Source organism: Hemitrygon akajei, chromosome 29 (genome assembly GCF_048418815.1).
Source record: "Hemitrygon akajei chromosome 29, sHemAka1.3, whole genome shotgun sequence".
Classification (NCBI taxonomy): domain Eukaryota; kingdom Metazoa; phylum Chordata; class Chondrichthyes; order Myliobatiformes; family Dasyatidae; genus Hemitrygon; species Hemitrygon akajei.
Genome location: NC_133152.1, coordinates 21601959 through 21628900, shown reverse-complemented (window position 1 = coordinate 21628900; position 26942 = coordinate 21601959). Strand labels below are relative to the sequence as shown.

General features: G+C 41.6%; 1 protein-coding gene across 2 annotated transcripts in view; it reads left to right on the top strand.

Moving 5' to 3' along the window:
- The window catches only part of padi2 (peptidyl arginine deiminase, type II), a 58892-nt gene extending 40819 nt beyond the window's left edge, over nucleotides 1–18073 (top strand). Inside the window, exons 10-18 of one of the 2 annotated variants that reach the window (XM_073031815.1) lie at nucleotides 2609–2720; nucleotides 5300–5407; nucleotides 6751–6896; nucleotides 8022–8169; nucleotides 13670–13763; nucleotides 14719–14795; nucleotides 14877–15008; nucleotides 15994–16252; nucleotides 17404–17422. In XM_073031815.1, the coding sequence (XP_072887916.1) occupies nucleotides 2609–2720; nucleotides 5300–5407; nucleotides 6751–6896; nucleotides 8022–8169; nucleotides 13670–13763; nucleotides 14719–14795; nucleotides 14877–15008; nucleotides 15994–16227 (1051 nt within the window). In that variant the 3' untranslated portion in view covers nucleotides 16228–16252; nucleotides 17404–17422. Of the gene's footprint in view, nucleotides 1–2608; nucleotides 2721–5299; nucleotides 5408–6750; nucleotides 6897–8021; nucleotides 8170–13669; nucleotides 13764–14718; nucleotides 14796–14876; nucleotides 15009–15993 lie in introns of both variants that reach the window. The other variant, XM_073031814.1, reaches the window with a different exon arrangement.
- The last annotated feature ends 8869 nt before the right edge of the window (nucleotides 18074–26942 follow it).

Below are 26942 nucleotides of genomic sequence, written 5' to 3'. Positions count from 1 at the left end.
CCTCTTCAGCCTGATTTTATAATGTCTTCTGGCTGTTTTGAAGTCCGTGACTGAATGACTCTACAAGATTTAGACTAGAGTTAGAATGAATATACAGGAAAGAAACTAGCTGTCTGGTATTTTTAATCAAAAATGCTAAACAGTTTTTAAAATCAAAAATACTGGTTTAGTCTGTCCCATTGGAGAAAGTATATGCTTAGCTAACTCCCACATACAATAAATAATTATTTTCAAAATATTTGTATTGTTTGAAGAATATAAATTTGCCAAGAGACTGTGTATAGCCTTTTTGAAATAGTGAGATTTTTCTTATTTACATCAACCCGAGAGCCTGGGTTAAACAACTCAACAGAAAGTCCCACTGCCATTGCAGCATTCCTCCTCTTTCATTTGTGTGTCAGCAAATTACCTGGGGTCAGGGGGTTGGGAGATAGAGAGAGAGAGGTCCGCATTTCTCAGGGAAATGGGAGGAGTGGAGAGGGATTCAGTACGGTTTGGGAATCAAGGCTGGCAGCAAGAAGGGGTTAGGGATGCTGGAAAATTGGGGAATTTGAGGGAGGGGTGTGCACCTCATGGGGTGAGTGGGTTTTGAAGGAATCATTTCAGTGCAAAACGTGAGGTTTAAGGACATGTGGTGTGAAGATCACATTGTCCTGAGAATACTTGGCAGTGGTTCCCCCGGAATAATGTGGTCCAAGTTTCCACGTTTAGTCCAAACTGAGCATCTTATGGGGGTTAGGGTTTCCAATGAAAAATAAAAATCACATAAAGATGCTAGCATGATTGAGAGGAAATTGCCCAGTAAAATTTTCCAAGTGGTGCAGAATGCCCCATAAATGATTATTGTCACATTGCAGACCAGAATATGAAGCTGAATTTCAGTTGAATTGAATTTCCAGAAGTTATGTTTCCAAAGAAGAAATCTACAGCAACAGCAGAAACCGAATCATTCTGCCTTGTAAATGTGCTTTTTGTTGGCTGATTTTATGATGCCTTCTGGCTGTTTTGAAGTCTGTGACTGAATGACACTGCAAGATTTAGATTAGATTTAGAATGAATATCACAGGAAAGCAACTAGTTATATGGCATTTTAAATCAAAAATTCTAAATGTTTTTTTAAAAATCAAAACTATTTATTAAATTACTTAAACTAAGATTGCTGGGATTTGGAAGGATCTGGTTTTAAATATATGGTTTTGGTCATTTGCTGTGATATTCTTTCTGGCTTGGAGTCAAGTTTAATTTAATATGCTCTTGTACAATAGTTTGAAATGGTTAATATGTCATAAGAGTTGTGAAATTATTGTTTTAGTTGCTATTGGAGAATGTGCAAGTCAAGTCTAGTGGATATTTACAAGGAGTAAAGTTATTACTGGGGGCTCAGATTTTCCAATTTGGTTAAAGATGAAGAAATAGAAAACTATATAGAATAAATGTGTGAGACAGAGTTCAGTTTGAGAATGTGAAGCTATCTGATCGATAGTCCTGAAGAGCAGGAGAGCAGAGATTTTTAAAACCCTATGTTTCGATGTCTGTAAGGTTGCGGATAGGTAACAAACTGTTCCTGCGGAACGCTGGAATGTAGTTGTGCTATGTTGGTCAGACTTGTTCTGGAGGAAATCAAATCAAATTAAGTTTTAATTATAATTCAACCATAATAGTTACAGAAAACTAAACACCATACTTCTGGGGCCAAGGTACAAAGCTAACAAAATAGCAAACAAAGAAGCATATGCACGTGAAAAAAATCATACATGTAGTCCAAGACCTTCAACGACATGTCCCGCAATTGATGGTACAGTCTACCGGCAATGTGCAGATACGTGCAATCCAGCCTGTAATTCCACCGCTCGAACGTGGGAGGGCAGCATCGATGGAAGAGGCCAGTCCCCCGCCGAGCATGGACGCTATGCTCCACCGCCTCCAGCATTTCTTCACCTGGTCAGCAGCAGCAGGCAAGCCCACCGCTTGAGGCCTAGTCCTTGCTACAACAGAGGCTACACAGCTTCCACGTTGCCTGTCACACCACTAGACCATTGTAACAGGCCTGTGGTAACTTACATTATCACTGTCCAACAGTGTCTTCGGATTGCAGGAGAAATGTCGGAGACCATCTTCCGTGGTTATACTACACGCCGCCTTCTCGCACCAATTCCGATGCCTTTGAGTAGCAGGCAGTCTGCCGCCAGGTCATCTCCTTCAACATCCCGGCTGGCTCTTTTCCCAACAGCCCAGCTAACACCAGTCCAGCTACTCCAATCAATGAGCAGCTCGCTGATGGAGTGGCCCTGCAGTACCCGAAGTTCTTGGAGTAGAATTGTCTTGCGATCATTAAAAAAAAAAAAATTTAACCAAGTAAAAAGCACCTTTGGTTGCTCCTCGAGAGGCTGCTGCATGCAAGTATGTCGCCATCTTACTGGAAGATGGTCTTTATGAGCAGGCAGCTCTTGGAGAGGGGGAACTTTGCTGAATAGATTTATTAAAATGGTACTTTGAATGACAAGGTGAAAGCACGAGTGGTTGCACTGAATTCTTTTGAGCTTAGAAGATCTCAGTAATGTCTAAGTTATCAGATTCACTATTCTGAATCTATTTTTCTCCCCCACAGTGTAAAACATAATGAAAAATTCCTGGAAGACTTCAGAGGTTTCGTGGAAAAGGCACAATGCAAGCTAACAATTTGTCCTGAAAGTAAGAACCTCTCAGATCTCTGGATTCAGGTAAAACAGTGAATTTCAGTCTACACCAACAATGACATCTACAAAACAACAGTAATATTCATCTCCACAGACGTAGACACTACTTTATCGCGTCAAGTTAGTCGCTTGAATGCAAAAGTCAGCTGTATCCAGTGAAGGAGACACTTTCCTGGTGATTAGATGAATCAAGCAATATGGAGATAAGGCAAAATATGGAAGCAAGCTGTCTGTTATCACCTCAATCTGGTCTGGTTAATCTTCTGCTTCTGTACTTCATTCTTAATATCAAGGAATACCAAGCATTCTCTAAACAAACTTACAGTGTGACAAAGGAGATTTGCTTTTTCTCAGAGCGGACTAGGTCACTAGACCAGAAGCCAGAGCTATACAGCATGGAACAAGCCCTTTGGCTCAACTTGTCATCGCCAACCAAAGTTAGTTGCTTTGGCCTGTCATTTCCCTCTAAACCTTTCCTATTCATAGATCTGTGCAAATGTCTTTTAAAAGCTGCGACTATACCCACCTCTGCCATTTCCTCTGGCAGTTTGTTCCATATACCCACCACCTCCTGAATACTAAACTTGCCCCCCAGGTCCCTTTTAAATCTCTTTCCTCTCACCTTAGACCTACACCCTCTAGTTTATACCCATCTACCCTGGGAAAAAGACTAAGAATCCAGCATATCTATGCACCTCAATATTATGAACCCCTTCGGGCAGCTGGGGCTCGTCAGCCTTGGACGGCAGACCCTAGGAGAAGGAAATTCTGCTTTTAAACCTCCGCTGCCTTGTGGCCATACCCACCCATGGGAAAGGCTTCAGGAATAAACCCTAAGGAAGAAATCCGGATCCGGATTCCCTAAGGCAGTTTGATGCTGGTTACAACTTCACTCTGGCAGCCTCTGTGACGACACTGGTGCCAAACTGTATCGGCACTTGCCCTTCCCGTGGACTACGTCAGTGATGTGGAGAGGGGGATCCCACTGCATGGGCAGCAGCCAGTTCTTCAAATCTTCCCACCCTAGCTTGCACCCTAGAGAGGACACAGACCACCAGAGGTGCAAACCCATGAAACCCTGGGATTGACGGCTGACTACTACTGGAAGGTCACATCTAAACCTCCTTTACTCCAAGGAAGAGACTCCCAGTCTATCCAATGCAGGGCTTCCCAATCCGGGGTCCACTGACTCCTTGCATAATTGTTTTGGTCCATGCCATAAAAAAGGTTGAGAACCCCTGATCTAGTGCCTCCTTATTACTTAAGCCATCCAGTCCCTGAAAAATGTTCTTGAATCTTTTCTCTAGCTTAATTAGATCCTTCCATTAGTTGGCAGCCTGAACTGCATACAATATTCCAGCTGCAATCTCGCCAATGCAGCCATAACATGATTTTTCACCTCTTCAGAATTCAGTGCCCTATCTGATAAAGGCAAACATGCCTATTTTGCCACTTGTCTACCCAGATGCTTCTTTCAGTAAACTACATACTTGCAGCCCGAAGCATCTTTGTTTTATGATACTCTCTGGGTCCCTCCCACTTGCTCTGCAACTTAACCTGGTTTAACATCTCAAACTGCAACAGTTTGCACTTGTACGAGTTACAGTCCCACTGCTAGTTCCTTGGCCCACTTCCCCAGTTAACCTAGATCCCATTCTTCATTGTCCAGCACACCCCAATTTTGGCTTCAAGCTTAATAATTATGCCTCTTACATTTTCAGTCAAATCCTTCATGTATGTGATAAGCTGCCCATCCATCACTGATCCCTGTATACAAGTAACAACTCTTTACTACCACCTTCTGGATCCTTCCAAATTAACTTCGTATCCAGTGGTTAGCTCACACTTCACCTCATCTGAATTAGTTTTACAAACCAGCTTACCATGCAGGACTTTGTCAAAAGCCTCACTGAGGTCCATGTAGAAAAAGTCTTCTGTTCTTATCAATCCTCTATCGTACAAGTCTGTACTAATAAATCTGATCCTGTTCAGTGCAACCGATTTGACGGTCACTCGCCCTGAATAGAATCTGTGCCCCTGGTGACAGAATGGGAAGATGTCTGGGTAGAGAACTCATAGGGTTCGGAAATCATTTTCTCCCCAATGGACTCGTGTTTTAAAATGTATCAAATGAAACTGGTTTTCTAGCCAGAGTGCAGGAATGTCAAGTTTGGTCATGGGCAGCCTACCTCTTACGTACTGTTTCACTGGGGCTAAGTAAATAGAATGATTGAAAGCCAGCACAGGTTAACATGGGGCAAATAATGTCTGAATGTTGCATAATGGTTTTATAAGCAAGTTTAATACTATAGACCTTTGAGAGTAAAACAAGCCTATGTCATAGTGTGGTCCAGTGGGGAAATACTGTATATCAGCAGAAGGGATGATATGCTGTTGGTGCTAGGAAAACACTGAAGGACACTCCATTCTCAATCTTAACGTTACCCAAGCTTAATCCTATTTACCCATTCACTTGTGTTGTGCTCAAAGGAATCTAGTTGTTGTCTGCACATTTTTATCCACGTTGTGCTCTTTTACAGTGTATGGCATTTGTCTGCATCTTTCTGTTGAGTAGTCATGCTGAATATATTCTTTTCCCTCAGGATGAAATTGAATTTGGTTACTCAGAGGCTCCTTCCAAGTACCTGGACGTGGTGTTGGATTCTCCTCGAGACAGGGGACTAAAGGATTTTGCCTACAACTGTCTCCTGGTGAGGAACAATATTTGGAACTTGAGAATGTATTCCTTCTGTCTGCACACTCCCCCTTTGCACTTCTGGTCAAGATGGTGCCGAGCTGTGATCTTCACTGATTCAGAATTAGTTGCTTACTTTAAGTGGCTTTGGGGACAGAAGGGGGTGCTAGGGTCCAGGTTAGGTCTTTGGGACAGTGATGTTGGGGAGTTAGAGGTCATATTAGGGTTTAGGGACAGGAATGTGGAGGAGTTAGAGGTCTGTCCTTCGCTGTACCAAGGCCTGCAAACGGGTGATGAAGGCCTGCACTCCGCGCTCGAAGGCTGCTTAGTTTAGTGATGTCTGCCCACTTTTACTGCTGAAAGCTGTGGACAAACCTTTCATTGTTGATTTTCAAGAATTATCAAAGTGTGCTTCACCATTGTTATCAATGAATGAAGCAGGTTCGATATACAGTGCTGAGGATCTGTGACTTCCAGCGACAATTTCATTTTAATGTTTTCCTCAGGATTGTGCCTTGATACCACACACGGCTAAAGGAGCAGTCACTCTCGTTTCTCTTCTGGAATCTGTTCTTTGGCCCCTGTTTTGCACGAAGCTGTGAAGTCTGGAGTCAAATGGTCTGGAGCTAAGTGGTCCTGGCAAAACCCAACTGTGTATTGGAGAATAAGTGTGGCTTTAAACACTGACAGCAGGACCTGTGTATCACCACAATACCGCCACTTTCCCAAAACTATTCCACTGCATCACAAATCTAACCTGCAGCCACCCTCCGTGCTCATGCACTCTTTCCCATTCTCAGCTGTCTAGCCACCACTGAACCTTGTCTCATGACACCCCACACTCGGTCATCCTCAATAAATGTTCTCTGCCTATCTATCCTTCGACGTGAGGCATAGCTTTCATTTACAACTTTCTTTTAAGGGAGAAATCACAAGGGGGAGGCAGAAGACTGAAGTGAATGTTCCAAAGATCTCAGAGCAAATTAGCACGAGATGTTGGTGGAATTTCAGGTTGGATGTGTGAAAGGTCTGGAAGAGAGAACCTTCCAAATACTTGATAATGAGTCCTTGATCATGTCAGCAGTGAGTAAATGATCATCATATGCATAATGCTAAGGTTACATTTTCTTGCCTTAACGGCACCGATTTATGACTTTCATCTCCACAGAGCCTTCGTGTTTCCTATACGAGGCTGTCCAGCTGGCTGATGACAACAATGTCATTGTGCACTTAATCAGTTAATGGCAACACAATGGTGGAGGAAAGGTGTTATTTTTCTCCTTGACAGCCACTAAATCTCATCAGAACCTAAATTCCAATGAAATTTGAAATTTATGCCATTTTTGTATAACTTCTCAGGGTTCAGATTTTGGACACATAAACGTGGCAGGTGAAGACGGTAACAGTCTGAACAGCTTTGGAAATCTAGAGGTCAGTCCTCCAGTGACAGTGAACGAAAAGGAGTATCCACTTGGAAGGATCATCATTGGAAGCAATTTACCCAAGTAATGCCTCTTCATTCATTTTGTTGGGGGCCAAGGTGAAGGGTTTTTTCTCCATCTCTCAAGGCATATTTCTTGGATGTTAACTGTCTTTACCGTAGAGCTTTTCCTTAGTTGTTAAGTTTCAATAATTTTTTCAAAACAGAGAACTTTAGTCCTGTGTTTACAGCAAATGATTGACACAACTAACCCATAGAAGGCACTGAGAAATCGCCCCAGCTGCAGTTTCTCTGGTCTCTCGTAAGTTATAGTGCAACCACAATAGGAATGGCTGGATTAGTGAGAGGAAGCAATATGCCCCAGTGTTTGTTTTGTCTCTGCTTTCTCGTATCACTAATCCTCAAAAGCAATCACTTATAAACTGCTTGCACCCAGAAGTGTGGCGTAACCTGACGTGTCAGGCAAAGACCCTGCAGCATTGGCGTGTCAAGCATATAACAAAACCTTCCTTTATGTGGTGCAGTTGGCCCACAACAGACTATAAAAACATCTACTTAGGAAGCAAAGTAACCTATTTTTTAATGGCTTAACATGCTAGATCCTGGCAGCTGTTGAGGATCTACTAACTTGAGCAGACAGGTGTAAATTGTCTGTCAGAAGTGAAGCTATAAGCTGGCAATTGCACAATAATCAATCTTGGGCAAAGCCCACATGCAAAGCCTGCACAACAAGCAGACTTGGGTGGGTAAGTGGCAGCTGATGTGTGCTTCATAGAAGCAGCAGACAAAGAAACTCTTCAACAGGACAGAGGCTGACCAACTCCACCGGACAATAAGGAGCATTACATCAAGTTCTGTGACACCACTGACCAGACAATTAAACAGTGTACAGCTAAGTACGAAGTAGAGCAAATTAACTGCTAATATTCTGTGCTAGTTTGAGTACAAGCCTGACACTCAGAAAGTTCAGCATCCCCCGAGATAAAGCACCTTTGTGATTGGCACCCTACCCCCTCCACCAGCAGCACATTGAGCCTGCAGTGTTTACCACTTACAAAATATATTCATCCAAAATAGTGAAGTTTCAACAAACTTGGATCTCTAGCTGAATTAGTCCAATTTCTAGAAACAGGTTTTGGTGTTAATTTGTACAGTGAGAAGTGAAATGTATTTTAAAATTATTTTCCAGTTCTTCTGAGGGGAGAAAGATCTCAAAGACCATTCAGGACTTTTTGATTGCTCAGGAAGTGCAGTCTCCTATTGTGCTGTACTCTGACTGGTTGGTTGTCGGTCACGTGGATGAGTTCATGAGCTTTGTTCCAGCCCCTGACAGAAAGGTACGTGATGCAATTCGACTGCGTGGCTCTGATTGGGGTTGGATTCATACTTGTAATGCACCAAAAAGAAGAATAGCAGATTGGTTACAATACTGAGCCCTGGACTACTTCTAAATACCACATTGGGAATTAGGAAATGCAAATTACAGCTTAAATAATCTATAAGGAAATTTTTAAAAGTTAAGTATTTGCAGTGGCAAGTATTGAACTACAAGTTTGTCAAAAAATAAGCCATCTTTTAATATCCTGGGAAGAAAGCCTGCTCTCCTTACCCAGACTGGCATATTATGCCAGCAACACAATTCTGCAATTTGAGAAGGATAAGGGCAGATCGGAGGTGTCAGTGTTGCAGTTGAACAGGGGAGACTATGGAGCCATGAGGGAAGAGCTGGCCAAAGTTAACTGGACGGAAATCCTAGCAGGAAAGACAGTGGAACAGCAATGGCAGGTATTCTTGGGAATAATGCACAAGGTGCAAAATCAGTTCATCCCCCGGAGAAGAAAGGATTCAAAGGGGGGAAAGGGGCCACAGTGGTTGACAAAGGAAGTCAGAGATTGCATAGCATTAAAAAAAAAAGGAAATATGACAGAGCTAAGGTGAGTGGGAGGACAGATGATTGGGAAATTTTTAAGGAACAACAGAACTTAACTAAAAAGGCAGTATGGGGAGAAAAAATGAGGTACGAACGCAAGCTAGCCAGGAATATAAAGGAGGATAGCAAAAGCTTTTTTAGGTATGTGAAGAGAAAGAAGATAGTTAAGAACAATGTTGGGCCCTTGAAGAATGAATTGGATGAAATTGTTATGGGAAACAGAGAAATGGCAGAAGAATTTAATAAGTACTTTAGATCTGTCTTCACTAGGGAAGACACAAGCGATCTCCCAGATGTATGGATGGGCCAAGGACATAGGGTAACAGAGGAAATGAAACAGATTGACATTAGGAAGGAAACGGTGATGAGTAGACTGATGGGACTGAAGGCTGACAAATCCCCAGGTCCAGATGGTCTGCATCCTAGGGTACTAAAGGAGGTGGCCCTGGAAATTGCGGATGCATTGGTAATCATTTTCCAATGTTCCTTAGATTCAGGATCAGCTCCCGAGGATTGGAGAATGGCTAATGTTATCCCACTTTTTAAGAAAGGAGAGAGGGAGAAAACAGAGAACTATCGTCCTGTCAGCCTAACATCAGTAGTGGGGAAGATGCTAGAGTCCTTTATTAAAGATGAAATAGTGGCATATCTAGTTAGCAGTGATAGGCTTGGGCCGAGCTAGCATGGATTTACCAAAGGCAAATCATGCTTGACTAATCTATTGGAGTTTTTCGAGGATGTAACCAGGAAGTTAGACAAGGGAGATCCAGTGGATGTAGTGTACCTCGATTTTCAGAAGGCTTTTGATAAGGTCCCACATAGGAGATTGGTGGGTAAAATCAGAGCTCATGGCATTGGGAGGAAGATATTGACATGGTTAGAAAACTGGTTGGCAGATAGAAAGCAAAGGGTAACGGTGAATGGGTGTTTCTCGGAATGGCAGGTGGTGACTAGTGGGGTGCCACAGGGCTCGGTATTGGGACCACAGCTGTTTATGATTTACATCAACGGTTTAGATGAAGGCATTGAGAATAACATCAGCAAGTTTGCTGATGATACTAAGCTGGGTGGCAGTGTGACATGTGATGAGGATGTTAGGAGAATTCAGGGTGACTTGGATAGGCTGAGTGAGTGGGCAGATACTTGGCAGATGACGTTTAATGTGAATAATTGTGAGGTTATCCTCTTTGGGAGTAAGAACAGGACGGCAGATTATTATCTGAACGGTGTAGAGTTAGGTAAGGGAGAAATACAAAGAGATCTAGGAGTACTTGTTCATCAGTCACTGAAGGTGAATGAGCATGTGCAGCAGGCAGTGAAGGCTAATGGAATGTTGGCCTTTATTACAAAGGGAATTGAGTACAAAAGCAAGGAAATCCTCTTGCATTTGTACAGGACCCTGGTGAGACCACACCTGGAGTATTGTGTACAGTTTTGGTCTCCAGGGTTAAGGAAGGACATCCTGGCTATAGAGGAAGTGCAGCGTAGATTCACGAGGTTAATTCCTGGGATGTCCGGACTGTCTTACGCAGAGAGGTTAGAGAGACTGGGCTTGTACACGCTGGAATTAAGGAGATTGAGAGGGGATCTGATTGAAACATATAAGATTATTAAGGGATTGGCCAGTTCTCTGGATGCTTTCAAGAAGGAGCTAGATAGGTATCTTATGGATAGGGGAATCAAGGGATATAGGGACAAGGCAGGAACCGGGCATTAGATAGATAGATAGATAGATACTTTATTCATCCCCATGGGGAAATTCAACTTTTTTTCCAATGTCCCATACACTTGTTGTAGCAAAACTAATTACATACAATACTTAACTCAGTAAAAAATATGATATGCATCTAAATCACTATCTCAAAAAGCATTAATAATAGCTTTTAAAAAGTTCTTAAGTCCTGGCGGTAGAATTGTAAAGCCTAATGGCATTGGGGAGTATTGACCTCTTCATCCTGTCTGAGGAGCATTGCATCGATAGTAACCTGTCGCTGAAACTGCTTCTCTGTCTCTGGATGGTGCTATGTAGAGGATGTTCAGAGTTATCCATAATTGACCGTAGCCTACTCAGCGCCCTTCGCTCAGCTACCGATGTTAAACTCTCGAGTACTTTGCCCACGACAGAGCCCGCCTTCCTTACCAGCTTATTAAGACGTGAGGCGTCCCTCTTCTTAATGCTTCCTCCCCAACACGCCACCACAAAGAAGAGGGCGCTCTCCACAACTGACCAATAGAACATCTTCAGCATCTCACTACAGACACTGAATGACGCCAACCTTCTTAGGAAGTACAGTCGACTCTGTGCCTTCCTGCACAAGGCATCTGTGTTGGCAGTCCAGTCTAGCTTCTCGTCTAACTGTACTCCCAGTTATTGTTATTGATAGTAGATGATCAGCCATGATCTCAGAATGGCGGTGCAGGCTCTAAGGGCCGAATGGTCTACTTCTGCACCTATTGTCTATTGTCTATAACACTCAGTTATCATTTGACAGGTCAAGCAAACCATCTAGATTAAAAAGGCATTTCCAGATGGGCAAAAAATGCCAAAATTTACATTAATGCCCACACTCTGTAAATGGATTTTACAAAATAAAGTTAGTTTAAATCATTTAAATAATGGAATGCAGATTACTCTGGATGGGGTGAGTTGGTAATGGAATGAAGAGGTTTTCCTGATAAACTTAAATGTAATAAACAACAGTTACTCATTTCTCCCCCCCCCCCCCCCCAACACGCACGCACACACGTGAACCTAATCTTACCTCAGCAATGGTACACTACATAGAAACATAAAAAGCCTACAGCACAATACAGGCCCTTCGGCCCACAAAGCTGTGCCGAACATGTCCTCACCTTAGAACTACCTAGGCTTACCCATGGCCCTCTATTTTTCTAAGCTCCATGTATCCATCCAGGAGACTCTTAAAGGCCTTATCGTTTCTGCCTCCACTGCCGCCACCGGCAGCCCATTCCATGCACTCACCACTCTCTGCATAAATAAAACTTACCCCTGTACCTACTTCCAAGCACCTTAAAACTAAGCTCTCTCTTGCTAGCCATTTCAGCAATGGGAAAATCCCTCTGACTGTCCACACAATCAATGCCTCTCATCATCTTATACACCTCTATCAGGTCACCTCTCATCCTCTGTCGCTCCAAGGGGAAAAGGCCAAGGTCACTCAACCTAATCTCATAAGGTATGCTCCCCAATCCAGGCAACATCCTTGTAAGTCTCTCCTGTACCTTTCTGTGGTTTCCATGTCCTTCCTGTAGTGAGGCAACCAGAAATGAGCACAGTACTTTACTCCAAGTTGGGTCTGACCAGGGTCCTATATAGCTGTAACATTACCTCTCGGCTCTTACACTCAATCCCACGATTGATGAAGGCCGATGCACCGTATGCTTTCTTAACCACAGAGTCAACCTGCGTAGCAGTTTTGAGTGTCCTATGGACTTGGACCCCAAGATCCCTCTGATCCTTCACACTGCCAAGAGCCAAGACCCATCCCTCCACTTCCTCATCCAAGTCATTTATAAAAATCACAAAGAGTAGGGGTCCCAGAACAGATCCCTGAAGCACACCACTGGTCACCAACCTCCATGCAGAATATGACCTGTCCACAACCACTCTTTGCCTTCTGTGGGCAAGCCAGTTCTGGATCCACAAAGCAATGTCCCCTTGGATCCCATGCCTACTTACTTTGTCAATAAGCCTTGCATGGGGTACCTTATCAAATACCTTGCTAAAATCCATATACACTACATCAATGTGTTTAGTCACATCATCAGAAAATTCTATCAGGCTCGTAAGGCATGACCTGCCCTTGACAAAGCCATGCTGACTGTTCCTAATCATATTATGCCTCTCCAAATGTTCATAAATCCTGCCTCTCAGGATCTTCTCCATCACCTTACCAACCACTGAAGTAAGACTCACTGGTCTATAATTTCCTGGGCTATCTCTACTCCCTTTCTTGAATAAGACTACCTCTTTTTTGTACAATTGTTTTGCAGTCTTCACTGCCTTGTATATGTATAAATCTACTTTTTATGTTTCCTGAATCTGTGTCTGATGCTGCTGCAAGTTTTTTTTTCAATTTGTACCTGTATCCTACTGTACTTGTGCTCATGACAATGAACTTGATGAACTTCATTCCCAGCACCACTGAAACAATGGAGACAAGAACATTCACTGAAAAAAAGTAACACGAGACCTGGGGCAACTGGAAGAGGGGCTTAAATGACTTTGAACTCTGTACTTTTGCACATTTCAGTTAATTAAGAGGTGGAGCTTGTGACTATGCTCCCCAGCCCCTTTCAAGATTTCCCAAACTGTTGAAAGAGATTGAAGGCAAGAAACTATTTTGCACTATGCAACATTTTTAGGCATTAAATGAGTGAATCTTATTGATTAATTCTATTAGGTGCACCGGACATCTGGAGTCCAGTCTGATTTCTCCACAAGTATGCCACACTTTGCAGTACCCAACAGATTTTGTGCTCTGTTGCCTGTGCTGTAGGAATCAATACAGAAGTCACTTGCGAAAAATTCTGCTACACATACAGGGTTTGAAAATGTTGCAAGACCTGTAGGGTTGAGACTGGTTCTGGTCTTAAAATATCCATCCATACCTGCACCATTGCTATGAAATCTGGCAAGTCGATATTCCCCAATATAGGTTCCCAGAGGGATCACACCTACCCATCATCCCTGCCAATGTATTCAAAGCCCCATGAATCTCTTTGCACCACATCTCCATTTCTATTTTGAGTATCTTTTCCTTAATCAGAAACCCAATCAAAATTCACTCCAGCTACCTTTTTGATTAACTGCTCCTTTATATCGGTCATCAATCGAAGATTCTGTGCAGTCTTTGGATGTTAATATTTTCTTCACAATTTTGTAGGGTTTCAGGCTTCTACTGGCCAGTCCTGATTCTTGCTACAGGCTGTTTAATAAGCTCAAGGAAGAAGGTTATGGAGAAGCCCAGATGTTTGAAAGTGAGTCTCTACCTAATTGTAGCATTACATTCATAGTCATGCAAATCTCAAATCTTCCTGTAGACCAAACAAGTAAAATAGAAAGGTATAGACTCCCAGCCCTAATCTGATAAAGGATGTTCTGGTGGAGGGAATTCAAAGTTTTACCAGAAAGATTTCCAGAAGGGCAGGACTGATGTATGAGTGAGTCAATTTGGGTTATATTGGTTGACATTCAGAAATTTGGGAAGGGATCTCATACAAAGTTCAACAGGATTGGACAGACTAGATGCAGGAATTATGCTCCTGATGGTGGGGGGATCACCATTCCCAGGAAAGTGGTGTCATTTTAGATCAACATGAGAGACTTCTCCCAGAGAGTGATGAATTGTGGAATTTGTTGCCACAGAAAGCCATAGAAGTCAAATCTTTAAACATATTCAAGAAGGAGCAGGAAGTCCATGCAGTGTACAGAGAGATCAATGCTTGTGGGGAGAAAGATGGAACATGAACCACGATCACACTTAATAGCAGAAAAGGCTCCAATGACCAAATGTTCTACTCCTGTTCCAAAATTTTGACATTTCTCTTTTTCAATGCACAAATCAATAAAATATGCATTAACCTTTGAAAATATTCCTATTTATTATGAATAAAGCATAAACCATTGTGATGATATCAAACCATGTTGTGATAGAGAAATCCCAAAGGGCAGAGGAACAAGTTTGGGACTTTCACTGCACAGGATCTCAGATGTAGTGGCAGCAGTCACAGATGGGCCAACATTCAGGAATTTGAGTTAAGGTGTTTTTCCATTGAGAGCTGATAAACAGAAGCATGGATAGCTCAAGGATAGCTCATGCAAGCTTCGCAAGATGGAAAACAGTTCATATGGAACTGTCATTCTTACAGACTTTAGTCTAAAAGGTATTACAGATCTAGTTCTGAAAATATTGCATTTGTTTATCCAAATTAGATCAAAGTGTGAAGCAAGTCAAAATTAATGAAATCCTGAACGATCAAATGCTGCATGAGATGAATGCTTTTGTACAGGTGAGTCACTGTAACATTATAATGGTGTAATTACATGAAGTTGATAGATAATTGCTAAAAAAATCTTTGTTTTACTCTCAGCAATGTATTAATTGGAACAGAGACGTGCTAAAGATGGAATTGGGATTAGATGAAGGAGATATCATTGATATTCCTGTTTTGTTTCATCAGTCGGATTACTTGGAAAAAGCTATAGCTTACTTTCCAGATATGGTAAGTGAAAAAAAAAACAGATCGCTGGAAGAACTCAACAGGTCAAACAGCATCTGTGGAAGCAAAAGGTACAGGCAGATGTTTTGAGTCGAGACCCTGCATCAGGACTGAGAGGGAACAGGAGCGAATGCCAGTGTATATCAGTACAAGGGGGAGGAGTGGGGAGTGGGATAGAAGCTGGTTGGAGATAGGTAGGACTAGATGAGGAGGAGATGATGGGACCACATGGAGGAAGGAAGATGGGAGATATGAATAACGGGAGAATAATACTAGGTGAAAAGCCAATGTGACAGGAAGAGCAACCAAGGATGTGGGTTACCTGAAGTAGGAAAATTCAGTGATCTCACTCAGTGCTGATGCAGGGTCTCAATCCAAAATGTCAACTTACACTTTTTACCTCCACAGATGCTACTTGACAGGTTGAATTCTTCCAAGGTTCTATTCCTTTACCTTCTAGATTCCAGCATCTGTAGTCTCTTCTCTTCATGCTAAGTGACAACTAACAAGAAGAGAACCTTCAATCCCACTATCTGCATATTAACTGATTAAAGCTGTTTAAGAGTAGTCAGTATGTTACTTACACAGGGAAATGCCTGATCTTTGCTCAGTACTTTTGTATGAGCCGATAAATTATAAATATAATGTGGGATTATATTTCAAGGGATGAGTAAATCTTTGGATTTGCAAGCTTTGTGGGAACACACTGCTTTGTGTCCATAAACTAATATTACACTTGTTTTGCATATTATGTTGGGGGATGGGAGTAGGGAATTCTGTGGCCTCCTCCTGTCCACTCTACTCTCCAAACCCTTGTGCATAATTCTCAATTATTATTGTCCAATCTATCATTCTCTAATCTTTCTCCTTTGATTTCTGTCTTTCACTCATTTATGTCTTTTTGGTCGTCACCTCTCATTTTTAATCATCATTTGTGTCTAAAGGTTGTACAACTGAGTAATATGGATTTCTTTTTGTGTCCAATCAGGTGAACATAATAGTTATTGGCAAATTTGTAGGCATCCCAAAGCCTTTTGGGCCACTGATAAATGGAAAATGCCCACTGGAATCTGCAGTGCGCTCAGCACTAGAACCACTTGGCCTGGATTGCACCTTTATTGATGATTTCACCATCTACCATGTACAACTTGGTGAAATTCACTGTGGCACAAATGTCCGTCGGAAGCCATTTACTTTTAAGTGGTGGAACATGGAGATATAATCAGCAGCTGCAGTATCCAAAAGGAGTAAAGTATTGTTTTATTTTTCATTTTGATCTTTTCTGAGGCTTTGATAAAGTGTGATCTGCTGAAACGGTCACCACACTTTGACTTAGAACCTCTGCTTATCTCTTCTCATGACCTTGAAAGAAGCCACTGATCCATTTTCGAAGCAGTTCGGTTCCTCATTACTCGACCCGGGAAATGAATCATTAGACCTGGTGCTCATTATGTCAGCGCAACAGCCAAAGATAAAATTTTGAGAGTGTAATCTTGGCATCTTTCGGGAAATTTTGACAGGTACTACTTCGTGTGAATGTCTTGCAGATCTAATGGTATTCCCATGTCAGAGGATGATCAAGAGATGGTATTTCTCTAGCTGTTCTCCAGGAGCACTGCTAAGGAAATAAATCAGGCCAATCCACGAGTGCTTCTAGGACACATAGATTTCCATAGCAAGATCACAACAATGTCATCCTCTGGGCCCTCTGCCCAAAATTCATTATGTAGAAAAGAGACATATACAATGAGTGTCATAGCATTAGGATGGGCATGTGCGCCTTTTAAACCTAAAGTATGACCCATTCCTCCACCCACCACTCGGGAAGTCCAAGCTCTGAATACCTCCAACCCCAACCCGAGGCCATGAGAGAAATAATCCTCAAGATCCCCGACTTTCAGTCCTCTGAGGACGAAGGAGCACGGAATAAAGGGAGGGAGGACGCCAATTACTCAACCCACTCCAATTGCTCATCTTATCACCTGCTCTTCTGACTCTTGTCCTAATGCCCACAAGGGTATCACCATCACCCATAAAGCTTGCTACTGCACCCTTGGAAGTGGGAATTGTTACTCATTTCACTCAGTACCAGGTGCTTCACTGGAGCCAACACAACGTAAAATTACACTCACAGTAAACTAGTGGCATTGATTTAAGAGAATTCTAATAATCCCACACAATTGGTACCAGATTTTTGCCAAAACCAATAGCTTCAAGCTGTTAAGATAGCAGTGGTAGATGGACTTCCGGTAAGATGGTGATTGCTTAGCTGCTCCGAACTTTTGTTCCGTTACTGTCGCTACCTTTGCACTAAATGTCCCCATTTTATAAAGCTTAGTTAGCAATTATTTCGGTATCTCTTACTTGCCTGTGAATATATCTAACTTACAATGTCTAGCAAGAGTTCTAAATCCGGGAGAAAAGAAACTATGACTTCGTCAGACATGACGATGGAGGCGATTGAAAAGCTCCAAGACGAAATCTTAAAGGAAATTAAAATCGCTTTCAAACAGTTAGAAGAGAAACTGGATCGGATCAACGATAAAGTGGACAAACATGCTGAACACTTATCTCGCATCGATTCGACTTCTGAAGCTTTAGAAAGTCGGGTTCGATACTTGGAGACTGTCTGTTCCAGCTTAGAGGAAAAATCTAATAAACTTCTTTCCAAAATGGTGGATCTCGAAAATCGCAGCAGACGCTGCAACATCAGAATTCTGGGATTACCAGAGGCAACTGAGAAGGGGTCAACCGTGAAGTTTTTCGCCGAGTTTCTCTGTGAGATATTCGGGAAGGATCTGCTTCCAAACCCGCCCGAGCTCGAACGGGCACACAGAGTTTACGTCCCTCCCGGAATTCTGGGATCCCGTCCACGACCAGTAGTCTTGTGTTTCCATCAATACCAGGTAAAACACAGTCTGATTGTGGAGGCACGTCGCAGAGGCTCTTTTTCTTTCCAGGATACAACCATTCGCTTTGTGGAAGATTTTGCACCCCAGACCTTAAAGATGCGCGCTGAGTATAAAGGCGCAATGAAAGTGCTTTTTGATCGTGGTTTCAAACCTTCCTTTTGTAATCTTGCTGACCTAAGAATCAAGTTTAATACCGGGGAATTCAAGTGGTTCAAATCAGCGAGGGAAGCTGAAGCATCTGTGGCAAGTCTTCCGGCTATCCAGTCATCTTCGGAATCTGATCGGACCTCCTAAAATGGTGGATAAGTACTCCTCGTAGTAAAATTACTTTCTCTGGACTCGGAATTCACTTGAATCACTCAGACATTATTCAATGAAACTCTAAAGGCTGTTGACAATCTCTCCCGGGATTTGGTGTGTGTGTAATCTATTTTTACCTCTGTATAACTTTACCTACAGAGTTCTACAACTAAATCTAACTTGTTTTGGAGGTTTGAAGTCTTTAGTGAAGGCCTCCCTGTTTGTTGGTTCACAGTTCAACTGCTGATTTATTTTTCCTGTTTTAAATATTTATTTATTTTATCTCTTTCTTTTCTTCACCCCCTTTTTTTCCATTCTCTGATTTTTTTTTCTCCCTTCTCGGTAAACGGTTGATAAATACTCGTCTTGAACTTATAATTTTCCCCTTCCTCTTTTTTCTTTTTCCTTCTTACCTTTTTTTTCCCCCCTTCTCTTACTTTATTCTTCTATAATATTTCGCGGGTAGGTTAGTTTTGGTTTTCTTCCGATTTTCTCTGTATTAAGTTGTATATCTCGGCAGAAGGTGTTCTAATCTGTAGTTATGTTTCCTAGTGCATAAACTAGTTACTGTTTGTTATAGCATTTATACGGAACTGCTGTCAATGACACAGATCTGGAAGTTGTATTTGGGTTAATTTCTTTGGTAGAGCTAGCTACTTGTTTTGGTAGCCATCTAGTTTTGGGTTGTGTGGGTGGGGTGGGTTTTCCAGTTCCAACATTTCTTTATTGTTTAGGACATGTTTATATTTTGACCTTACGAATCTATGTTTACATCTCTGCTCCCAGACTGCTATTGTACCGCTTGATTTTTTATATGCCTGCTGCCTTTTATGCATTAGTAATTGATAATGGCTAGTGCACTTAAATTTGTGAGCTGGAATGTAAAGGGACTGAACCACCCTGTTAAAAGGAGGAAGGTATTTTCACATATTAAACAACTCAAAGCTGACATTGCTTTCCTCCAAGAAACTCATCTTCGTTGTTTTGATAACTCCCGACTTCTGTCAAAGTGGGCGGGTCAGCATTTTCATTCATCCTTTGCCGCTAAAGCTAGGGGAGTCTCCATTCTTATTAACTCAAATATTCCTTTTGAACTCCATAATAAAATATCGGACACAAATGGCCGTTTTATTATTGTTTCTGGTAAACTATATAACACTAAAGTTGCACTAGCAAACCTATATGCCCCCAACTTTGATGATGTTAACTTCTTTGAACGGTTTTTTTCCTCACTACCAGACCTAAACTCATACTCTCTTATATTGGGTGGTGACTTTAACTGTTGGTTGGATCCTAAACTGGACCGATCGTCCTCTGTTACCAGATCACCTACCAAATCTGCCTTAGCTATTCAGTCGTTTCTCTCTAATTTTGGTATCTCTGATATATGGCGTTTCCTCCATCCTACGGAGAGAGATTATTCCTTTTTCTCACATGTTCACCATACCTTCACTAGAATTGACTATTTCCTACTCGATAACCAACTTATCCCATTTGCCCACACTTGTGACTATCAGAGTATACTGATTTCTGACCATGCCCCAATTACCCTCTCTCTGAACTTTCCTGGTCTCCCTCAGAGGAACAAACACTGGCAGTTCGATTCAACTTTATTATCGGATGATGATTTCGTAAAATTTATTAAAGACCAGATAACCTTCTATTTTAACACTAATACATCACCTGAAGTGCCATCCCAGACTGTCTGGGATGCCATGAAAGCATATTTGAGGGGTCAAATAATCTCTTACACAGCAAATCTCAATAGAAGATCCCGTGCAGATCGAGCAGACCTCATTAACCAGATCAAAGATGTGGATCAATTATATGCCCAAACTAAGAACCCTGAATTATACAAGAAGTGCGTTGAACTTCAAACTAAATTTAATCTTCTGTCCACTCAACCTGTCGAACGCCAACTTCTCGAAAGCAAGAGCCGCTTTTACATTCATGGGGATAAGTCTGGTAAATTCCTAGCCAATCAGCTGAGGCGTTCTAAAGCCAAACAACATATTACAAAGATCCGGAAGGAGAATGGAGACTTTACATCGGATCATTTAGAAATTAAGGACGCATTTAAAAATTTTTATTCTCGGCTTTATTCCTCTGAATCCCTGAATGACAATATCTCTGTGGATCAATTTTTACAGAATCTGAATATCCCCTCACTTTCATCTGATTTCAAAGCCAAACTTAATGCGCCTATATCACTAGAAGAAATATCTTCTGCAATTTCTGCACTGTCCTCAGGGAAATCTCCTGGACCTGATGGGTTCCCTGTGGAATTTTATAAATCATTCTCCTCACTTCTTTCTCCTCAGTTACTTTCAGTATTAACTGACTCGTTTAACTACGGCAAATTGCCACCCTCTTTCAATGAGGCATCTATTATTCTTCTTTTAAAAAAGGGCAAAGACCCAACAGAGTGTTCCTCGTACAGGCCGATCTCTCTGCTCAATGTTGATGTAAAGATCTTAGCTAAAGTGTTGGCTCATAGATTAGAAACCTTTATTCCCTCCATTATCTCTGATGACCAAACAGGCTTTATTAAAAACCGTCTCCCTTTTTTTAACATTCGGCGTCTATTTAATATTTTATACTCAGTTCCAACTGGGACTCCTGAATGTGTTATCTCCCTTGATGCGGAGAAAGCATTTGATCGTATAGAGTGGAACTACCTTTTTGCAGTCTTAGAAAAATTTGACCTCGGCCAAAGTTTCATCTCTTGGATCCAATGGCTGTACCTGTGTCCTACTGCTTCTGTTCTAACTAACTTTCAGAAATCCCAAGTATTCAATCTCAAACGTGGCACCCGTCAGGGATGCCCCTTAAGTCCCTTTCTCTTTGATTTGGCTATAGAACCTCTGGCGATAGCATTTCGAAAATGTCCTGAACTGACCGGGATTTGGAGAGGGGGTGTTGAGCATAAAGTCTCTCTCTATGCTGATGACTTACTACTCTTTCTCTCATATCCGTCTACATCCTTACCTCTAATGTTTTCACTTCTTGACCAGATTAGCCAGATCTCTGGCTACAAACTCAACTTACATAAGAGTGAACTTTTCCCAATTAATAAAGAAGCACAAGAACTAATATTTCGTGATCTCCCTTTTAAAGTAGTCCATAATCAATTTACTTATCTTGGAATTACAGTCACAAGGAAGTTTAAAGATCTCTTTCGTGAAAACTTTGTCAATCTTTCATATGCTACAAAACAGAATCTGGTACAATGGTCACCTCTATCTATGTCCTTGGTAGGTCGTATCAATGTTGTCAAAATGTATGTTCTCCCCAAATTTTTATACTTATTTCAATCTATCCCAATTTTTATTCCTAAATCCTTTTTTGATTCCTTAGACTCTATTATTTTGTCATATCTGTGGCAGAATAAGCGCTCTAGAATTAATAAAATCCACCTCCAAAAATCTAAAAAAGAGGGTGGCATGGCTTTACCTAACTTTCGCTTATATTACTGGGCAGCTAATATACGTTGTGCTGCCTTCTGGTCTTTCTTCCACGGTCAACCTGAGTGCCCTAACTGGGTGGCAATGGAGTTGAGCTCCACTAAAGAATTATCTATATCTGCACTTCTTGGCTCTGCACTCCCTAGCAGTCTGCCCAGATCAATAGCTAATCCTCTGGTTAGACACACTTTGCGTATATGGGCCCAGTTCAGGAAATGCTATGGTTTCCAAGGGTTTTCCATTTCTAGCCCTGTCGCACATAATCACCTTTTTTTACCTACCATGTTCGATTCAGCATTCCATGTTTGGTACAGGAAGGGCATTAGACATTTTGAAGATCTCTTCATTGATAACCGCTTTGTTTCTTTTCAACAGCTCTCTGTTAAGTTCAACCTGCCTAATGCTCACTTTTTCAGATATCTTCAAATCCGACACTTCACTGCTCCTTTAATTCCTAACTTTCCTGAAATGCCTGCGAAAAATGCTATGGACCTATTTCTCTCCATTAATCCACTAGGTAAAGGTTTAATTTCAATTGTCCAAGATAAACTAGCAGCCTTATGACGGGCCCCTGTGGATAAAATTAAAATGGCCTGGGAGCAGGATTTAAATATCACCTTATCCGAGGAGAGCTGGGACTCAGTTCTCAAGTCGGTTAACTCAACCTCTCTTTGTGCTCGCCATTGCCTCTTACAGTTTAAGATTGTTCATAGAGCCCATATGTCTAAATCTAAACTATCTCGATTCAACCCTGGCATTAGTCCGCTCTGTGATAAATGCAAGAGGGGCGTGGCCTCTCTCATCCATATGTACTGGCTCTGTCCTAGCTTGGAGAAATTCTGGAAAGATGTCTTCACTACACTATCGGGTATTCTGAATCAGCACCTAGAACCTAACCCCTTAATTGCTCTGTTCAGTTTTTGGGGCGAGACAGATTTATGTCTGGGTCCGACCAAATGCCGAATACTATCCTTTGCCTCTCTCCTGGCGAGACGCTTGATCCTCCTTAGATGGAGAGATGTTGCCCCGCCCACTCATGCGCAATGGCTTAACGACATTATGGCCTGCTTGGACCTCGAAAAAATTCATTATTCAGTTCTCAATTCGGATTTAAAGTTCCATAAGGTCTGGGGGCCTTTTATCGAGTACTTTCATAACCTTCCTCTTGACTAGGGTTTTTTTTCTTTTCGGTCCCTTGCTTTCAGCTCCCTTTTTTTTCTGGTAGTAGGCATTATTATCCTCTGTTGCTAAGTGTATTCACAGTCTGGGAGTTTGACTGTCCGGACTTATACTCTCTATATGGTGTGGTGGTTGGTCTGGAATTGTTGTTTTTTTTTCTTGTGTTGTGGGGCTTGGGGAGGACACTAAGCTCACTTGTCTTTAATTTAGGTGCTTTTTTGTTAAATTCTCTTCCTTTGTAGCATATTGTTATTGTATGCTTAACCTTGCTCTGTATTAATGCTCCTCACTGGGATTTGGGGTTTTTAATTTTGTAAAATGTTTTGAAAAACTAATAAAAAAAAATAAAAAAAAAAGATAGCAGTGGTAGTCTTTCATACCGATGATTGACAGCTCAGATCCTCACAAATGCTACCTATACATTCCTGGGTTTAGAGAGGCAAATGCACTTTCTGGACCTGTTGATTCATTTGGAGGACACCGTGTTCATGCTAAAAATCTACTTATGTATATGTCTCTTTGGTTCCTTGAATCAATTTTTGAGCAATCCTTGAACAAAGTGGTCTACACTCCTGGCCAAAGAGAAGAGAGTGTTCTTTAGAATGTATTAAAGATACTGTACTTCACAAGTCACTGCTAGCCACATCTTCCGTCCTTAAAATGTCATTTATAAACAAAATATTTCCAGTCTGGTAACAAAGTTTTGTAGCCGAGGAGGAGGATGGTCTTTCAGAGTCAATTCCTACAATGCCAACTCCTTCCAAAACTGGCAGAAATCTAAACCAGCTCAATCACTTACTTGATGGCTGACCAACCCTAATCCCCCATTTGGGGCCTATCAGCTTTTCCTTCCTTCAACCCCTGACCATAGTTCATGAGGTCATAATAGGAAAGTCACATTAACTAAGAAAACCGATTTACTTTTCATACATGGTTGAACCAAGGGTCGCTACAAATGCTGTAAAGCAATCATCCAGTGATGAGTTGATGGATTTGTCTATCCGAGCAACTATGCTATTAACATTGCATGGCTGGGGAAAAGATTACCATGGATGAAATAAAATAAGAACAGGGGGTGGAAACATTATAAATTGATGTAACACTTCCCTCCCTAGCATTTTTCATTACCAATCCAACAAATTTTAAAATCACAGAAACTACAGTAATGGGTTTAAATCCACTTTTCTTGAAGTTCTCTGCAACACTGCACCTTTTGTTCTCATATTTTTGTCATTCTTTTTTCCTTTCCTTCTGCAGACAACCAGTAGGGACAATTGTGCTGATCTTGCCAATTACCCCAATCTCACAGAGATTGATCTGTTCACTTACATTGTTTGGTGGCTCAGCAAATCAAAGCATTTTTGGAAAACATTTTTTTGAGTGTAACGGCTTCTTTGTAATGTTCCTCTGTTAAGGTAACGGTTTCTCTGTAGCAGCAATGTTTGGGTTATGACTAGAGATAACGGGGCTTTGGAATGCAGGGGTTAGCCAATGAGGAAATGTTGTTGTTTCTTGTGTGTCTGGGAGCCGGGTTTATGCGGTCTTTTGTCGAGGAGAGAAGAGGGAAGACACATGTGGAGAGAGCTGGTAGACAACCGGATGGAGTGGACTGGGATCTGAGGGTCTGAAAGTCGGCAATGTTCAGAGGAGACCGATGGTGGAAGAATAACTACTGAATGAGCTCCAATGTGACTTTGACTTGACTTGGGCCCTTTTCGTTTTTGTTTATTTTCATTACTAACCCTATACAGGTGTCCCCCGCTTTACGCCACTTTGCTTTTACAAAAGACCTACATTAGTACCCGTTTTCGCTAACCAAAATAAATCCGAAGAGGATTTTCACTTTTACGAAAAAAAGCGCCCGCTGTAATCTTGTGTTTACCCCAAGAAAGACTACCATGACCGTGAAGCCTTGCACGGGCAGGTGTATGCGCATGCATGTACATGCCCACTTTTTTTTCCTCTACAATTCAGTTTTTGGCTAAATCTTCCCGATTCTGGTAAGTGAAACTACACTGTACGTGCATTATTTCTACTTCATATAGGCTGTGTATTTATCATATCATTCCTGCTTTTACTATATGTTTGTGCTATTTGGTTATGATTTGGTAGGTTATTTTTTGGGTCTGGGAACACTCAAAAATTTTTCTCATAAATTAATGGTAATTGCTTCTTCGCTTTATGACATTTCAGCTTACGAAAGGCTTCATAGGAACGCTCTACTTTCGGATAGTGGGGGAAACCTGTATTCAGATTAAGATTCATAAAGTTCTATCATTTAATTGCATATGGTGTACTGTCTGATATTTTGCATTGTGGGTTTGTAACTGGGGGTACATTACACAGCATCCACACAAATGTGATTACCCAGTTTGGCGGGGTCAAAGGCTGATTCCCCTAGACAAATGTGAGCTGGGCGAGCCTGAGGGTTACATAAGGAAGCAGCGGTTCTCCATTTTTCTGCTAGGAAATGTTCAGCCTTGCCATATATAACCATATAAGTATTGTGTGCAGTTTTGGTCTCCAAATTCGAGGAAGGACATTCTTGCTATTGAGGGAGTGCAGCGTAGGTTCACAAGGTTAATTCCCGGAATGGCGGGACTGTCATATGTTGAAAGATTGGAGCGACTGGGCTTGTATACACTGGAATTTAGAAGGATGAGAGGGGATCTGATTGAAACATATAAGATTATTAAGGGATTGGACACGCTGGAGGCAGGAAGCATGTTCTCGCTGATGGGTGAGTCCGGAACTAGAGGCCACAGTTTAAGAATACGGGGTAGGCCATTTAGAACAGAGATGCAGAAAAACTTTTTCACCCAGAGAGTGGTGGATATGTGGAATGCTCTGCCGCAGAAAGCAGTGGAAGCCAAGTCTCTGGATGCATTCAAGAGAGAGTTAGATAGAGCTCTTATAGATAGCGGGTTCAAGGGATATGGGGAGAGGACAGGAACGGGGTACTGATTGTGTATGATCAGCCATGATCACAGTGAATGGCGGTGCTGGCTAGAAGGGCCGAATGGCCTACTCCTGCACTTAGTCTCTATTGTCTATTATAACAATTACAGCATGGAAACAGGCCATCTCGGCCCTTCTAGTCTGTGCCGAACGCTTACTCTCACCTAGTCCCACTGACCTACACTCAGCCCATAACCCTCCATTCCTTTCCTGTCCATATACCTATCCAATCTTTTTTTAAATGACAATATCGAACCTGCCTCTACCACTTCTACTGGAAGCTCATTCCACACAGCTACCAATTTCTGAGTAAAGAAGTTCCCCCTCGTGTTACCCCTAAACTTTTGCCCCTTAGCTCTCAACTCATGTCCTCTTGTTTGAATCTCCCCTACTCACTTTTTGTAATTTTTTTTATTGAAGTTCATCATCAAACAAACATTTCCATAGGATGTATTTCAGACATTGTATGATGTAATCATATATATCACAAATCTCCACAAAGTATTTATCTGATGTACACACTTATAGAAAAGAGTGGAAAGAAAAAACAACCAAAAGGAGTGATTTATTTTTATTTATTTATTTTTTTACAACAGATTCATTTATTTGTGAGAATAAAATCAGGCCTATGAGGCATTATGTAGTTAATCCATTTTCCCCAGTATGCATCAAATTGTTCCAAATTGGATAAAATTCTCTTACATTTGATTGGATTTAATAGCCCATTGACATTAAAAGAAATGAATTTTACCTTGTCCTTACCATCTGTATTTATCTGTCAATGTATCATTGAAATTAGAATAAAACTTAATCTATCTACTCCCTGAACAAGTAAGAACCAAGAAACGCAAATAATAACACAAATGGCAACGAACGTGTGATTCCAAGGCTGAGGTCTCTAGTAGATGACCCTGCATTGAGCTAGAGGAAATGTCTAGCTGTGGGGGATAACCCCTCCTACTTGTGAGTTGAGGGCCCCCATTGCAGTATTCATAAAAGTCAGTGAACAAATCCATTATACAGAAAAGATTTCCCTGTGTACTCCTATATATACATATACACACACACACACATACATATATTCTCATTTTGGTGGGGAAAAAGGAGTGAGTGAGTGAATAAAG